General features: G+C 46.1%; 1 protein-coding gene across 3 annotated transcripts in view; it reads left to right on the top strand.

Moving 5' to 3' along the window:
- LOC134399276 (protein Atg16l2-like) overlaps positions 1-17,665 on the top strand; it is an 83,321-nt gene that overhangs the window by 31,652 nt on the left and 34,004 nt on the right. For 2 of the 3 annotated variants that reach the window (XM_063127248.1, XM_063127246.1), the window contains exons 3-10: positions 3,331-3,439; positions 5,390-5,463; positions 6,543-6,785; positions 8,675-8,740; positions 10,544-10,639; positions 11,555-11,617; positions 13,901-14,009; positions 16,742-16,847. In XM_063127248.1, coding sequence (XP_062983318.1) covers positions 3,331-3,439; positions 5,390-5,463; positions 6,543-6,785; positions 8,675-8,740; positions 10,544-10,639; positions 11,555-11,617; positions 13,901-14,009; positions 16,742-16,847 — 866 coding nt within the window. The remainder of the gene's footprint in view (positions 1-3,330; positions 3,440-5,389; positions 5,464-6,542; positions 6,786-8,674; positions 8,741-10,543; positions 10,640-11,554; positions 11,618-13,900; positions 14,010-16,741; positions 16,848-17,665) is intronic. The other variant, XM_063127247.1, reaches the window with a different exon arrangement.

Raw genomic sequence — 17,665 nt, 5'->3', positions numbered from 1 at the left:
TGGACCTCAATAAGGTTTAAGACAGAGTGGACCTTCAGATGGCCCACGGGGGAGGGGTTACCACAGCCCACGACGGGATGGCAAAAGTGGGCCCATAGATCTTCGAGGGCTTTGTGATGAGGCTTTTACGGTGCCCTTGTCTTGCCCTGTTCACAGAATTTCACAGGGGGTCCAGACACCATCACCTTCATCTAGAAGCCCTCCTGTGTTTTTCCATGGCCAATTCTTTCTTTTTCTTAGTGCAAGTAATCACGTAAGAAAGAAAAGATGGAATGGCTCCTCAATGCCTTCTGGTTCGTAATGCTAGCGGCCTTCCATCTCAAAGCACCCCTTTTCTCTCTCTTATAATACTAGAACTGAATCACTGACATTGATTGGCAGCAGATTCAAGACAGACAAAAGGAAATATAAGAACAGCCGTGCTGGGTCAGCCCAAATGCTTGTTTAGTTCAGTGGTCTGTTCTCCACTGTGACCAACTAGATGCCCCAATAGGAAGCCCACAAGCAGGACATGAGTGCAACAGCACCCTCCTACCCATGTTCCCCAGCAACTGGTTTACATAAGCATACTGCCTCTGACATTGGAGGTAGCGTAAAGGCGTCAGGACTAGGCATCTTTGTGCAACGCACGAATGCCATATGGAATTCACTGTCACAAGATGTAGTGATGGCCAGTAGTTTTGTAGGCTTACAATTCTCAAGATGCTGAATTCTGTGCCCAATATTACTACATGATTGAGTGATTATTTAAAATGTTTTATACGTTCTCACGTGCTTAATAAAAAATACTAACTTGAAATGGTTTACACACACGCACACACTTAAGTAAAATAACAGCAATAACATGAGAGTTATTTATTAATTACATTTCTATACCGTCCTATAGCCAAAGCCATTTAGGCGGTTCGCAAAAATTAAAACCACAAAATACAGCACAAAAGCAGAATGAAATATAGAAGCTTAAAATTGCAATATAAAAATATAACCAGAATAAAACATAGCAGCAATGCAGAGATTTTAAAATACAGTAACAGATTTAAAACAGTAAAGTTAAAAGACTAGACTGCTAAAATGCTGGGAAAATAAAAAGGTCTTATCATAGAATAGTAGAGTTGGAAGGGGCCTACAAGGCCATCGAGTCCAACCCCCTGCTCAATGCAGGCATCCAACTTAAAGCCTCCCTGACAGGTGGCTGTCCAGCTGCCTCTTGAAGGCCTCCAGGGTGGGAGAGCTCACAACCTCCCTAGGTAACTGGTTCCATTGTCATACTGCTTTAAAAATCAGGAAGTTTTTCCTGATGTTCAGCCGGAATCTGGCTTCCTGTAACTTGAGCCCATTATTCCTTGTCCTGCACTCTGGGAGGATCAAGAAGAGATCCTGGCCCTCCTCTGTGTGACAACCTTTTAAGTCTTTGAAGAGTGCTCTCATGTCTCCCCTCAATCTTCTCTTCTCCAGGCTAAACATGCCCAGTTCTCTCAGTCTCTCTTCATAGGACTTTGCTTCCAGACCCCTGATCATCCTGGTTGCCCTCCTCTGAACCCCCTCCAGCTTGTCTGTGTCCTTCTTGAATTGTGGAGCCCAGAACTGGATGCAATACTCAAGATGAGGCTTAACCAGAGTTGAATAGAGGGGAACCAGTACCTCAAGCGATTTGGAAGCTATACTTCAATTAATGCATCCCAAAATAGCATTTTGCTTTTTTTGCAGCCACATCACACTGTTGGCTCATATTCAGTTTGTGATCTACAACAATTCCAAGATCCTTCACCTAATGCCAGAAAGAGCACACTGTTCAATACCAGAGCACAATTCCAGAATTGTGGAATTCACACAGATGGTAGATGCACAGACACATTCATGGAGGATCAGTCTGTTAGCCATGGCAACTAAGTGGAGCCCGTGTTTTTAGAGGCGATGCAGCTCTGAAGCATTGTTGTGGTAGTCAAGTGATGTATGAGGGAAGAGTGAAAGTTGTTGCCTTCGTGCCTTGCTTCTGTGCTTCCTGGAAAGGAATCATTTGGATGGCCCCTGGATCTGGCACTTGATGGACCTTTGGTCTGTTCTAGCAGTGGGGAGGGGGCTCCTGTGTCCTAGATGTGCCCAAATGACAGTCCCAAAGATGAGTCAGGCTATAGATTTAAACTGGCTTTAACAGCCATTCCATTTCCTTGGTGATTCCTCCCGCGAATAATATTTCTGCAAAGGTGGCTAAAGTTCTAGCAGACTTCTCCGAACCCTCTCCAAGCTACATGTCCCAAAGTTCTTTGGGGGAAGATAGTGAATCTGGTATCAAACTAGTCTATGTAGTGTAAATAGAGTTTGAGTGGGTGGGTTTTCTTATATTCAGCATCTCACTGATAGGCATGATTTGGAATGAGAAGGTTCCTCCAGCACTCCTCAGAACCTTCCAGATTTTTGCACCAAATAGCTGCCTAGAATCTGGGCTCCTGTCCCTGCATACTTGCTCTTAGAGGAGGGGAAAGAGTGTTGCCACTGGACATTCATCCGTTTCCAGAAGACCCAGTGGTCTGGGAACTCACCCAAGTGCCTAGTTATGTACTGCTTTGAAATATGGCAATAGTACTTTTTTTTTTGCATTTCGCTTGGTTTTTCGCGGTCCGTGCTGGTGATGATCTTCTGTATTCTGTGGCCTTGACCAGCCACGGGATTCCACACCTTCTTGAGGGAGCCCACGTTGGCTGCTCAGTGTTTCCCTCCACCTCACCTTGCTGACGCCAGAAGGCCTTTGGGTGTTCACAGAGCTAAGCTTCCCAGCGATCTTTATAATTCTTTGGGAGAGGCTAGGGGCTTTTTAATTCTGCACCAAAATGGTTTTTTCCCCCCTTTTAAATTATTTAAAACATTTCTTGGCTGCCTTTCAAGGTAGGGGCCTTCACAAGGCAGCTGACAATTTTAACTTGGTGTTTTAAATTTGTAATTTTGCATTGCTGCTGTTTTTATCTGGTTGAGCTTTTATATTGCATTTCACATTATGGTTTTATACCGCTGTTTTATACTTTGAATGTTTTTAATTTTTGTGAACCGCCCAGAGAGCTCTGGCTATTGGGCGGTATAGAAATGCAATAAATAAATTATAAGCTGGAAAACTTCTGAGTCCTTTGCATGCAATTCACAGTGATTGCACAATATAACGCTGGTGTGATAAAGCTTATACTCAAAAGTATAGCTGTATTTCCCCCATGTAAACAAAGGAAGATTTGAAAGCAGACCATGATTGTTTCATGTGCACCCTAAACCAGAACTGCGATGTTGTTATTATCCAGGTTCAGAAACCTCATTTCTCATCTGAATTTGCTGATTTGCTTGCAGCTCCACGCAGGAGTCTTCTGACGGTGCATTTGATGCGGTCTTGGACTCAGCACAGAGGTTGGTGAAGAGACCTTCGGACCCAATGGTACAACTGGAGAGCATCAATGAGGTAAGCGCCTTCTGAGCCAGGACCTGGGAATCTGGGGAGAAGCTTCACAAATGGCCTAGGAACCTAAGGGAACAATCTATGAATGTTTAGACAGAAAAATGTCCTACAACTCCAAAGATGCCTTAGCCAGCCCTGCAGGAGTTTTTTCTGTATGAACATGCATAGTATGGCCCCTGGCACCTACGTTATAATCTTTTCAAATTGTGACTTATGCAAATTGGCAGGATTTATGACTGAAATTTGCGATTGAAATTTGCACAAATCTTATGTGTACAAATTACACCCAAAACAACAACAAAAAAGATGTGTTAAAGTCCCTGTAACTTGGAGAAACTGCATGACCGGTCTCACAAAAGCAAACTGAGTTGGGCATGCTGCAGAAGTCTGGGGAGCCCAAAAAGGGCTGGATTTCCATCTGGAAAAGCCCTATGAAGAGAGACTGAAAGAACTGGGCATGTTTAGCCTGGAGGGGAGACATGATCGCACTCTTCAAATACTTGAAAGGTTGTCACACAGAGGAGGGCCAGGATCTCTTCTCGATCCTCCCAGAGTGCAGGACACGGAATAACGGGCTCAAGTTACAGGAAGCCAGATTCCAGCTGGACATCAGGAAAAACTTCCTGACTGTTAGAGCAGTACAACAACGGAATCAGTGACCTAGGGAGGTTGTGGGCTCTCCCACACTAGAGGCCTTCAAGAGGCAGCTGGTCAACCATCTGTCAGGGATGCTGTAGGGTGGATTCCTGCATTGAGCAGGGTTGGACTTGATGGCCTTGCAGGATCCTTCCAACTCTGCTATTCTATGATTCCATCCCTACCCTGCAGATATATTGGACGTCAACTTCCAGCTAGTGGCCACCACTACATCTTGTGACAGCAAATCCCATAAGTGGGCTTCTCACGGGGGCATCTTGTCGGCCACTGTGGGATGCAGGATACTAGGTCTGATCCAGCACGGTTCTGTAGGGTCTTAGAGGGGTTTGTGGGGCTGTACAGCTGTGGTCCAGGGAGTCAAGGAGATGATGAGGCAAAAGGAACCTGGATATATTAATGCCACAACCTGCTTTTAATGCAAATCGTGAGTCTGATGGTGTACTTATAGCATTTATTCATAGAATCATAGAATAGCAGAGTTGGAAGGGGCCTATAAAGCCATTGAGTCCAACCCCCTGCTCAATGCAGGAATCCACCCTAAAGCATCCCTGACAGATGGTTGTCCAGCTGCCTCTTGAAGGCTTCCAGTGTGGGAGAGCCCACAACCTCCCTAGGGAACTGGTTCCATTGTCGTACTGCTCTAACAGTCAGGAAGTTTTTCCTGATGTCCAGCTGGAATCTGGCTTCCTTTAACTTGAGCCCGTTATTCCGTGTCCTGCACTCTGGGAGGATTGAGAAGAGATCCTGGCCCTCCTCTGTGTGACAACCTTTTAAGTATTTGAAGAGTGCTCTCATGTCTCCCCTCAATCTTCTCTTCTCCAGGCTAAACATGCCCAGTTCTTTCAGTCTCTCTTCATAGGGCTTCATAGGGCTATTCATCAACTTAGCAGTCTTCTGGAATTTAAGAAAGCCATAAAGACTGATCTCTTCCGGCAGGCCTACTCAGTTGAATTTTAAGATGCCTTAACATATTTGTTTTAAATGTTTTAATCAATTATATGTATTTTATGGTGTCTTCATTTGTGTTGTACCCCGCCTCGATCCAGAGGGACAGGCAGGTAACAAATTATTATTATTATTATTATTATTATTATTATTATTATTATTATTATTATTATTATTATTCAGCTAAAAAGGTATCCTTAAGTTTGATGCTAACTAAGTTTCAAGTTTTGTTGTTTTTGCCCTGATGCCTTCAATCTTTCCAGAACTATTTATTTACATTCTGCAATCTTCTTTGCAAGATAAGCTGTACACAAAATGACCAGGGAACCGCTCTCTTTCTCTTCCTTGCAGCTGGCGTACAGGATATATGAATGGAACATTCTGCTTAAAGCGAAAGATGCCGCTCTGGAGGAGCAACGGGGCAGGTAAAAGTGCCTCTGTGCAGCTGGGTGTGCTTCACAACGTCTTCCCACGATGGCCTTTTCTTTATTGGCGGTGGCGGTGGCCGTCTTACGCGTCAGGCCTAGGGTGGACGCTCTCTTTTCGGGGCCTAGCATTCAAGCGCTGATAATAAGGGTCGTGCCAGCTGGTAGTTTGACGGTGGGGATGAGCTGCCCGAGGGCTCAGCCTGCGCTGCACCAACCCATTGCTCAGACTGAGGAGGCAAGATGGAGTCGGCAGCTTTATAGGACCTTGTGGACCCTCATTGGTCCTTGGAATGACCTGACTCCTATGGAACTGGTAGTGGTTGCAACACCATCCTCTGCAGTGGTGGAGCTGCCCCAGAGCAGAAAGTCAACCCTCAGCTCCTTCTCTCTGGATGGCTGCTAGACAGAATCCCAGTGGGGATGGGGCAGGAAAAGACGGAATCCCAACAGAGGAGCAGGAAAAGACAGAATCCCCAAAGTAAATGCGCACAGGCCCAACTGACCATGGGATAAATGTGCTCTCAGGCCTGGGAAAAAGACAAGTGTGCCCACGGGCCCAAAGATGTCGACTGCCTGCCCCGATGCTAAAGACTAAGGAGCAGAGTTCTGTGGGTGGAGCCAAGAGTTGCCTGGTCTCAGGTTCGACATAAAATCTGCCTCCTCCATGGGGTTCTTGGGGAAAAGGAACAAAATTATCAGGGTGAAGAGACAGAGGCAAGTGGGTGGGCTTCCCCCCCCCCGTTTGGCTTGGCTTGTGAGTTTTCGTTGTGTGCTCCACCGTTCGTGTGCATCAAGGTATACACCTCAGGCGCACACAGGCCGTTTCCCTGTCCGGCCAAGTGCCCTCCGCTGCCCCCGCTGTGCTCCACTCCCTGACTTGCTGGCCAGGCTCAGCCCTACGGTCCCTGGCCCCATGGACTCTGGCAACCTTAGATGCCACCACAAGAGTCATCCCCTGCAATGCAGATTCCAAGCCCCAGTTCGGGGTGCTTGTCAGTGCGGTTAATGAAAGACGTGGCCTGTTTGAAAGAAAGGATGGCTGGAGGAGATTCATTGCCCGCTTTGATTGTCTTCAGGTTGGCCTCCCTGCGTGGGCAAGTCTCCGATCTGGAGGCCAAACATCGCCGGTTGCAGGGCTGGGTGGAGGAGCGGAGCCGCCAGAACGCCGCCATAAAGGAAGGCTACGACGCTTTGCGTGAGCTCTACCGCCGGCAAGACGGGGAATTCCGCCAGGAGGCCGAGCGAGGCCTGGAGCTGCTCAAGCAGCTCATGCGGCAGAAGGTGGAGGCCGCTGAGATCGAGAACGAGAGGATTGAGAGGTGGGTGGTCTGCCGGGCCCAAACGGGAACCCCAGGCCTGAGCCCGGGAGCTCCAGGGAAGTTTGGGAAAAGCTGGAAACCTTGTAGAGTTTCAAATCCATGACACGGGAGCGGGTGGGGTGCAGACGGAGCGCCTGAAACGGGCAAGGAAGTGAACCTGGGTGGCTGGGTCCACTGCGAGCCCAATGAAGGTGGTGGACAGCTAGAGGCCTGCGATTCACTTTGAAATGCTCCTGACCTCCCGGGATTCCGTTTCGTTAAATAATCCCAGGTTATCATGGGCGCAGGGGAGGCGACCATGGGCCCAGTGGTGCCCGCGGGCATCGCGTTGCTCTCCCTGGTCTGCACTGACTGGCAGCTGTGGCTCTCCAGGGTTTGAGGTGGATTTTTCCCCAGCCCTACCTGAAGATGCCAGGAGTTGAACCTGGGAGCTTCCGGCGCAACGCCTGTGCTCCGCCGATGATCGCCTTCTCCCGACAAACCGCCCCACACACTCAGGTCCTCTGGGAAGGGATTACTCCAGTCAGCCACAACTAGGCTGGCAACTGTTGCCCAGAGGACCTTCTCTTCTGCCGCCCCTGGACTGTGGAAGGGCCTGCCGGAGGAGATGCGTCAACTTAACAGTCTTCCAGAATTTGAGAAAGCTGTAAAGACCAGTCTCTTCTAGCAGGCCTACCCAGATGAATTTTAAGCCTAAGAATTTTAAGATGTTGTGATTGTTATTTAAATATTGTTTCTGTTTTATATGCTCTTTTAACCAGTCTTACGTATTGTATTGTTCTACTTCATGTTGTTCCCTGCCTCAATCCAAAGGGAGAGGTGGGTAAGAAATTCTTCTTCTTCTTCTTCTTCTTCTTCTTCTTCTTCTTCTTCTTCTTCTTCTTCTTATTATTATTATTATTATTATTATTATTATTATTTATATAGCACCATCAATGTACATGGTGCTGTACAGAGTAAAACAGTGAATAGCAAGACTCTGCCGCATAGGCTTACAATCTAATAAAATCATAGTAAAACAATAAGGAGGGGAAGAGAATGCAAACAGGCACAGGGTAGGGTAAGCAGGCACAGGGTAGGGTAAAACTAACAGTATAGAGTCCGCACAACATCAAGTTTTAAAAGCTTTAGGAAAAAGAAAAGTTTTTAGTTGAGCTTTAAAAGCTGTGGTTGAACTTGTAGTTCTCAAATGTTCTGGAAGAGCGTTCCAGGCGTAAGGGGCAGCAGAAGAAAATGGACGGAGCCGAGCAAGGGAAGAAGAAGTTTCTTCTTCTTCTTCTTCTTCTTCTTCTTCTTCTTCTTCTTCTTCTTCTTCTTCTTCTTCTTCTTCTTCTTCTTCTCCTCCTCCTCCTCCTCCTCCTCCTCCTCCTAATTCTTCTTCTTCTTCTTCTTCTTCTTCTTCTTCTTCTTCTTCTTCTTCTTCTTCTTCTTCTCCTCCTCCTCCTCCTCCTCCTCCTCCTCCTTCTCCTCCTCCTAATTCTTCTTCTTCTTCTTCTTCTTCTTCTTCTTCTTCTTCTTCTTCTTCTTCTTCTCCTCCTCCTCCTCCTCCTCCTCCTCCTCCTCCTCCTCTTCCTCCTCCTCCTCCTCCTCCCCCTCCTCCTAATACTACTTCTTCTTCTTCTTCTCCTCCTCCTGCTCCTGCTCCTGCTCCTCTTCCTCCTCCTCCTCCTCCTAATTCTTCTTCTTCTTCTCCTCCTCCTCCTCCTAATTCTTCTTCTGCTCCTGCTCCTCCTCCTCCTCCTCCTGATACTACTACTTCTTCTTCTTCTCCTCCTCCTCCTGCTCCTGCTCCTCTTCCTCCTCCTCCTCCTCCTCCTCCTCCTTCGCATGATGACTGGAAGTGAAATCTCTCACCCAATCACCCAGTGCTCTTCTCTCTCTCCTTGTAGGGCAAAGCAAGCCAGGCTGTCCAAGGAGCTGAAGAAGGCCACCAAGACGGTGGTCCGCATTAAGACGTGAGTCCGTTTTCCTTCCTCTTCCACCTGTTTGAGTAGAAGCCAAGGGCAAACCGAAGCAAGGTCTTGGCCCTTCCCCAGAAATGTTTGTCTCTAAACCAGATTCCTCCGGGGAGCCTGATTAGGGCAAAGGGAGCAGCCGAAGAGCCTTGAGTTAATTGAGGCTTTGATTATTGTGTCCTCGGCGCTGTTGGCTAATTAGGGACCCACGGGGAGATAGCAAGGCAGCTGCCAGTGTGTATATAATATGCTGCTCAGGGCTGAGTGTGCGCCACCTTTGCTAAGACCTAAAATGTCCCAAATCCTCTGAGTGGCAACTGCTCATCTCTCTAAGGCAGCCTTCCTCAACCTGGGGCGCTCCAGATGTGTTGGACTACAACTCCCAGAATGCCCCAGCCAGCTCTGCTCGCTGAGGCATTCTGGGAGTTGTAGTCCAACACATCTGCAGTGCCCCAGGTTGAGGAAGGCTGCTCTGAGGTGATGGGTTTGCAGCGGCTCTCTGGGTGGAACCCTACAATACAGAGCCCTTTCCCTGTGATTAGAGGTAGCTGAGGAATCCCGTCTTTTCTGATTCTGACAAAAACTGGCCCGATCCAGAGCGCCTGGAATAATGTAGGGATCAGAACTTTTGTTATCCCCCGGCGTTCGCACTTCCCGAATCTTTGTTACGAACGACATTTGGAAATGCAGGTTTCGACAGAAGTACATATTTAAGGGTACGTTTTTAGAAATGCAGATTTAAATACGTACTTAGAGGAAAGGAACCTCTTGTGCAAGCACTGAGTCATTGCTGACTCTTGGAGGGACGCCAGCTTTCGCTGACGTTTTCTTGGCAGGCCTTATAGCGGGGTGGTTTGCCGTTGCCTTCCCCGGCCGTGATTACCTTTCCCCCAGCTAACTGGGTACTCATTTTACCGACCTCGGGAGGATGGAAGGCTGAGTCGACCTGAGCCGGCTGCCTGAAACCAGCTTCCGCTGGGATTGAACTCAGGCCGTGGGGAGGGTTTCAGCTGCAGAAACTGCTGCTTTACCACTCTGCGCCACACGAGGCTAAATATGTACTTACCTGCAATTTATTTATTTATTTATTTATTTGCATTTATATACCGCCCCACAGCTGAAGCTCTCTGGGCGGTTCACAACAGCTTAAAACAGTAAACATTAAAAATATACAAAATTTAAAAACCATCAGAGACATAAAAACGACAGTAGAAAAACAGCAGCATCCATTTAAAACAACAATTCTGGGGTCCGTTAAAAAACAAACTTAGCGTTCAATGCCTTTAAATGCCTGAGAGAAGAGGAAAGAGGAATTTTGGGGAGGTTTTATAAAGACACAAATTAATGCGGAATTGGGATGGAAAGGTCTTATGGGTGAAAATGAAATGGACCTCTGGACTTATTTGCCTGTTTCTAGCTGTAATCTGCTGTACACACACCTGCACCCCCCTCCCTGGGTTTCAGTCAGAAGTAGTCAGAACTCTAAAGGAGCTATCCAAGGTACTTTCCTTTAGAGTTCTGGCTGGTTCTGCCTGAAACCCAGAGCGGATTTATCGTCCCAGTGACACCGGAGCCACCAGCCTCCACTGGACCAAGGATCAATGGCTACTTGACCGATATCATAGAATCATAGAATAGCAGAGTTGGAAGGGGCCTACAAGGGCATCGAGTCCAACCCCCAGCTCAATGCAGGAATCCACCCTAAAGCATGAAAGGATATTTCATGCAAAAATATGTTTGCGTGGTTTTTCAGAGAACCTGCTACTATACTTTCTGATTCACGACATGTTTTCTCTAAATCAGAGAACCAAATGAAGAGAAGTTGGATAAACAGAAGATGGCTACCCAGGACGTCCCTGAAGAGGAGAATGGCGAGAAGCTGTTGAGAAGACCTTTTCGGTAAGCTGTAAACTTTAGAAGGAGAAGAAACCTGTGAGCTTCCTAATCTGTCAACGCTGACCTTAGCCCAGTCCCCCGAGCCCCCCGCTGCTCTCCATCAGGGCCCCTCCCTTTCTATGTCCCATTCTTCCTGTCATCATTTTTTTCCCATTTGGCTTTTCGTTTAGAATCATAGAATCATAGAATAGCAGAGTTGGAAGGGGCCTATAAGGCCATCGAGTCCATCCCCGTGCTCAATGCAGGAATCCACCCTAAAGCATCCCTGACAGATGGTTGTCCAGCTGCCTCTTGAAGGCCTCTAGTGTGAGAGAGCCCACAACCTCACCAGGCAACTGATTCCATTGTCGCACTGCTCTAACATTCAGGAAGTTTTTCCTGATGTCCAGCTGGAATCTGGCTTCCTGTAACTTGAGCCGGTTATTCCGTGTCCTGCACTCTGGAAGGATCGAGAAGAGATCCTGGCCCTCCTCTGTGTGACAACCTTTTAAGTATTTGAAGAGTGATATCATGTCTCCCCTCAATCTTCTCTTCTCCAGGCTCAACATACCCAGTTCTTTCAGTCTCTCTTCATACGGCTTTGCTTCCAGACCCCTGATCATCCTGGTTGCCCTCCTCTGAACACACTCCAGCTTGTCTGCATCCTTCTTGAATTGTGGAGCCCAGAATTGGACGCAATACTCTCTATGAGGCCTAACCAGTGCCGAATAGAGAGGAACCAGTACCTCCCGTGATTTGGAAGCTCTACTTCTATTAATGCAGCCCAAAATAGCATTTGCCTTTCTTGCAGCCATGTTGCACTGTTGGCTCATATTCAGCTTGCAATCTACAACAATTCCAAGATCCTTCTCGTTTGTAGTATTGCTGAGCCAAGTATCCCCCATCCTGTAACTGTGCCTTTGGTTTCTATTTCCTTAGATCCGCTTCTGCCACCTCCATGACCCTCACCAGATACGTGGATGTTTTCAAGGGTTTGCTTGAGTAAGTTGATTGCTCAGCTTGTCTGTGATCAGCGTTAGGCGGGTCTGGAATGTCCTTGAAATACTACAGAAAGTTGAGAGAACATAGCCTTTTATTGGATCAGGGGGGGATCTACACAGCGCCATGAAGGCACTTGCGTGTGCCTCCAGTGCACCTCGGAAGTCATTGTGTAAATCCTGCCTCTGACTACGTTGGGAAGGGCGCCTCTAGTCCGTCTGTCAGGCTGGCCCCGCCCCATCCCGGCTGTGGGCTTTATAATAGGAAATCCTTCCTCCCAATGGCCCGGGCTGAAGCATTTAACCTGTTGCTGCTGGAGGGGGCGGCCTCTCCCTCAGGTTCATCCCCACAGAGCTATGGGGCCCTGGGTGAGTGCAACCTCCTTGCTGCCTTGGCGTTTCTGTGGGCGACGGGGGGGGGGGGGGGGGAGAAGGATGCTTGTCTGCCCCCTCCAGCAACAACAGGTTTAATGCTTCAGCCCGGGCCATTGGGAGGAAGGATTTCCTATTATAAAGCCCACGGCCGGGATGGGGCGGGGCCAGCCTGATGGAGGGACTAGAGGCGCCCTTCCCAGCGTAGTCCGAGGCACGATTTACACAATGACTTCCGAGGCGCACTGGAGGCGCACGCAAGTGCCTTCATGGCGCTGTGTAGATCCCCCCCCCCCCAGCTTTAGAATTCCACAGAACGCCTCGTCGTGACAAAAAGTGTTACCTGTCTGGCTTCTACCTGCTTGTTTTGGGGTCCAGCAAAGTGGCCACCTTGGAATTAACAGAAATCGTTAAAAAATAATTGTAAGCAGGAGTTATGGGAGCAGGATGTATAATTAAATGTAAGTAGGAGTTACTTTTTTCCTCCCTCCCAAATCTTAAAACAATGGATGTATTCAAAAGTTTGCATAATTTTCACCCATGCGGGAGTATCGAACCTTTAACTCGCTTTCTCCAGTCCACCAAGGAGAAGCTGCAGCACTCTGCATCTGAAGCCAAATCATTTCCCAATCCACAGACGTTATACTTTGCCATAACATCTGACCCAGGCCAAATAAGGTTATCATAAGCCATTGCTGCATCCAAACCGAAATGGGAAATCACAATTTAGTTGCAAAAAAAAGGGCAACTAAAATGACCAAGGGGCTGGAGCATCTCTGCTACGAGGGAAGGTTACAACAGCTGGGATTATTTCGCTTGGAAAAAAGGAGGTGAAGGGGAGACACGATAGAGGTGTCCAAAATGATGCCTGGTGTGGAGAATATGGAGAGGGAGACATTTTTCTCCCTCTCCCATAATACTAGAATCCAATGGGGTCATTATCCTATGAAGCTGATTGGTGGGAGATCCAGGACAGATAAAAGGAAGTCCTCCTTCACACAGCGCGTAGTTAAATTATGGAACTCACTGCCACAAGAGACCTAGAGACGGCCACCAATTTGGATGGCTTTAAAACAGAGTTAGATAAACTCCTGGAGGAGAACGCTAACAATGGCTACTAGCCCTGATGGCTATGTGCTACCTCCAGTATCTATTTATTTTTATTTATTTATTTATTTATTTATTACATTTCTATACCGCCCAATAGCCGGAGCTCTCTGAGCGGTTCACAAAAATGAAAAACATTCAAAGTATAAAACAACAGCATAAAACCATACTATAAAATACAATATAAAAGTTCAGCCAGATAAAAACAGCAGCAATGCAAAATTACAAATTTAAAACACCAAGTTAACATTTAGTTATAGACTGTTAAAATGCTGGGAGAATAAAAAGGTCTTCACCTGGCATCTAAAAGCATATAATGTAGGTGCCAAGCGAACCTCCTTAGGGAGCTCATTTCACAGCCAGGGTGCCACAGCAGAGAAGGCCCTGCTCCTGGTAGCCACCTGCCTCATTCCTTTGGCAGGGAATATGCCTATGTACACCAGTGGCTGGGGAATACAGGTGGGCGGGTGCTGTTACCTTCATGCTCTTCCTGTGGGTTTCCCATTGACAGCTGGTTGGCCACTGTGTGAACAGAGCATGCTGGACTCTTGGTCTGATCCAGCATGGCTTTTCTTACGTTCTTATGAATTGGGTTTCCAGTGCTGGTTTCGAAGCAAACTACAGTTTACAGAAACCATCCTTTACCTGATTTGGAAGTCGCAGCATGTTCTAATTGCGGTGAATCGGAGGGAGGGCGGTGGAGCATACAGAGAAGTGTGCAAGCATGAAGCGCATTTGCAGTGGCCGATGCTCTTGTATCTATGCTGGGCCAAACCTTCACCGTAGAGCTTTCACCTGCTTTGGTTAGTTTCAGGCTGAAACGTGGGAACTCCATCAGTAGCATGTCGACGGACCGGTACTGCAGTATTCCCTGTTGCGTGGCTGCCTGCCTCCCGTCCACCGTGAGTGACATACAGGTAAGTCAAAGATGCCTGTCGCTACCCTTGTTTTATTTTGGATATGCACCTAGGAAACTAATGATGTAATATTCCAGATTTTATCATTCGGATTTGAAATCAATGAATTTGGAAACATTTCAGCTCCAATTGAATTATCATGGACTGTTCTTTCTGTATTTCAATACCATTGAACCCCATTATTATTATTTTTACAGTTTTTCACCTCTATTCCCAGGTGTAAATGTACCTGCCAAATAAGCTTCATGCATGGCCCAGCTCCATCAAACTTTCCTCGAAGGACCTTGATTTTCAGGCCCCTGCCCTGACTTCCTTCCCTGCCATCCTCGGAACACACTCCAGTGGCTGACATGCTCCTTAAACGGTGGTGCCCAGAACTGGATTCTTTATTTAAAATGCATCTATACTTTCTTTCATCCAATGGATTCCATGGCAGTGTACAGTAGACACAGAACAGCAAAGAGAAACCTCTCCAGGCCCCTAAAAATCACGGCAGTGAAGTGAGGGAAAGGGGCGGATCGTGTCACTATCCGTACTCACATGTACTACAGAGGTAAGTGAGATATTATAAAAACTTTTTAATATACTGATAAGTTACACTAGTTCCCAAAGTTCAGGTATACTTCCACTGTAAAGCTGTATACTATATCGTTAAAAAAAGCACTGACAAGTACTCAAAAACCATTTAAAAAACACTCAAAGACCAAAAATACTTAAAAAGCAAAACACTTAAACACCATATACGTTTCGACCCAACAGAGTTCTTCTTCAGTGGTCACATGAACTATATATGCACATGAAAAAACTAAGAATTATTTTCAAATTGCCATTGCCACTAGATGTTACAGTCACTTGCCTTTTGGAATAGATAGAGTGGGCTACTATATTTTAGCTGGTATCCAAAATTTGGAATGAGGCTGCATGTCCCAAGTGCTAATATGGTATTTTGTTGGCAAAGAACCTCTACAAACGAGAAGGATCTTGGAATTGTTGTAGATCGCAAACTGAATATGAGCCAACAATGCGATATGGCTGCAAGAAAGGCAAATGCTATTTTGGGCTGCATTAATAGAAGTATAGCTTCCAAATCACGTGAGGTACTGGTTCCTCTCTATTCGGCCCTGGTTAGGCGTCATCTAGAGTATTGTGTCCAGTTCTAGGCTCCACACTTCAAGAAGGACGCAGACAAGCTGGAGCGTGTTCAGAGGAGGGCAACCAGGATGATCAGGGGTCTGGAAACAAAGACCTATGAGGAGAGACTGAAAGAACTGGGCAGGTTTAGCCTGGAGAAGAGACGATTGAGGGGAGACACGATAGTACTCTTCAAATACTTAATAAAAGGTTGTCACACAGAGGAGGGCCAGGATCTCTTCTCGATCCTCCCAGAGTGCAGGACACGGAATAACGGGCCCAAGTTACAGGAAGCCAGATTCCAGCTGGACATCAGGAAAAACTTCCTGCCTGTTAGAGCAGTACGACAATGGAAACCATTACCTAGGGTGGTTGTGGGCTCTCCCACACTAGAGGCCTTCAAGAGGCAGCTGAACAACCATCTGTCAGGGATGCTTTAGGGTGCATTCCTGCATTGAGCAGGGGGTTGGACTCAATGGCCTTGTAGGCCCCTTCCAACTCTGCTATTCTATGATTGTATGATTCTTTTCAGTAGCAAGGCTAGCACCATTTGTACTAGTAGTATTTATTTATTTATTTATTTAAAATATTTATATCCCGCCCTATTATCACTAAGATCTCAGGGCAGCGTACAGATAAAAACATACAGTATAAAACAATAAATATGCACAGTTAAAAACAAATTAAACCATGATCCAAGTTAAAACAATATATAATTTAAAAGCAATAGATACAGGTACCTTGCCAACAAAATACCATATTAGCTGTTGGGACATGCAGCCTCATTCCAAATTTTGGATACTAGCTAAAATATAGTAGCCCACTCTATCCATTCCAAAAGGCAAGTGGCTGTGACATCTAATGGCAATGGCAATTTGAAAATAGTTCTTAGCTTTTTCATGTGCATATATAGTTCATGTGACCACTGAAGAAGACCTCTGTTGGGTCAAAACGCGTATGGTCTTCAAGTGTTTTGATTTTTAAGTGTTTTTGATCTTTGAGTGTTTTCTAAATGGTCTTTGAGTACTTGTCAGTGCTTTTTTAATGATATAGTATACAGCTTTACAGTGGAAGTATACCTGAACTTTGGGAACTAGTGTAACTTATCAGTATATTAAAAAGTTTTTATAATATCTCACTTACCTCTGTAGTACATGTGAGTACTGATAGTGACACGATCCGCCCCTTTCCCTCACTTCACATTAGACACAGAACACCTCTAAACAAAATGCAAATAAAACTATATTCTTCATAACCATCTTAATTCCATAGGAACCTAGGAGTCAGACCATAAGTCCATCTAACTCAGTACTGTCGACCCTGACTGTCAGCAGCTCTCCAGGGTGTCATGGAATAATAGGCCCCGTTCAGAAGACACCTTAAACCGTGGCTTTAACAATGGCGGTTAAGCCAGAAAGCCAGGCTTGTGCAGGAATTTGTGCATCCATTCCATGATCCCGTATCCTCATCCCCAAGGAAAGTGTTTCTGGCAGAAAGATGGGTTTAGGATCATTATCCACACCTGCAGAACTACAGTGTTGGCTTCAGGAGCTGAACTTGCGTCTGTTCTCTTCCTTTGTCCTCTTCCCCCCCCACTCCAGGAAGCCCACGTCTCCGAGATCAACGCCATCAGGTTCAGTCCAAATTCCAGCATGCTGGCCACAGGTGGGACGGACAGGCTGATCAGACTCTGGAACGTGGTTGGAGGTGAGTTGAAGGCACGCGGCATCACCTGCCCTCTTCCAGGACTGGCTAACGCCAGAAGCAGGTTTTGAACGGGGGTCCTGCCAGCCGCCCGTGACAAGTGGTAACTCACTGCCCCAATACTCATCAGATGTATTGCTGCTCTTATTGCAGAGTTTTGGCCTTGGTTGTACCATATTTCTTCGATTCTAAGACACACTTTTTTCCCCATATAAACATCTCTAAAAATGGGGTGCATCTTAGAATCGCGGGTGCATTTATTATTTCTTAGAATCAAAGCTTTTTTTCTGTTGGTGGTACTGAAATTAATGTGCGTCTTACAATCGATGGCGTTGTGTTTTTCTCCCATATCTGTCCTCTACTGAGGATTGCTTTCTTTCTTTCTTTCTTTTAATGTGAACTTACAGTTGCAGAATTTCGTATGAATTTGGATTCTAAAATATTTATTTATTTATTTATTTATTATTTTATTACATTTATATACCGCTCCACAGCCGAAGCTCTCTGGGCAGTTTACAACAATTAAAAATAGTAAACATTAAAAGTATACAAAAATTTAAAAGACATAAAAACAATATAAAAATAATAATAATATGTCAACTAGCAATTTTTTAAAAACGTGTTTCTACCTTTCATGATTTTTGCAAACATTAAGGGTAGCATCCAAGTTGGCATAAGCACGAATGTAAATTATGGCCTCATGTACACCAAGCAGGATAATATTGCACTACGAAAGAGGTATGAAAGTGGTATAGAAAAGGCAGGAGCCACACCAAGCAGGATATGGCGGTTTATTTATTACATTTTTATACCGCCCAATA

This window comes from Elgaria multicarinata, chromosome 5, assembly GCF_023053635.1.
Source record: "Elgaria multicarinata webbii isolate HBS135686 ecotype San Diego chromosome 5, rElgMul1.1.pri, whole genome shotgun sequence".
NCBI classification, from domain to species: Eukaryota; Metazoa; Chordata; class Lepidosauria; order Squamata; family Anguidae; genus Elgaria; species Elgaria multicarinata.
The sequence above is the reverse complement of the archived record's forward strand: the minus strand, read 5'-3'. Positions and strand labels throughout refer to the sequence as shown.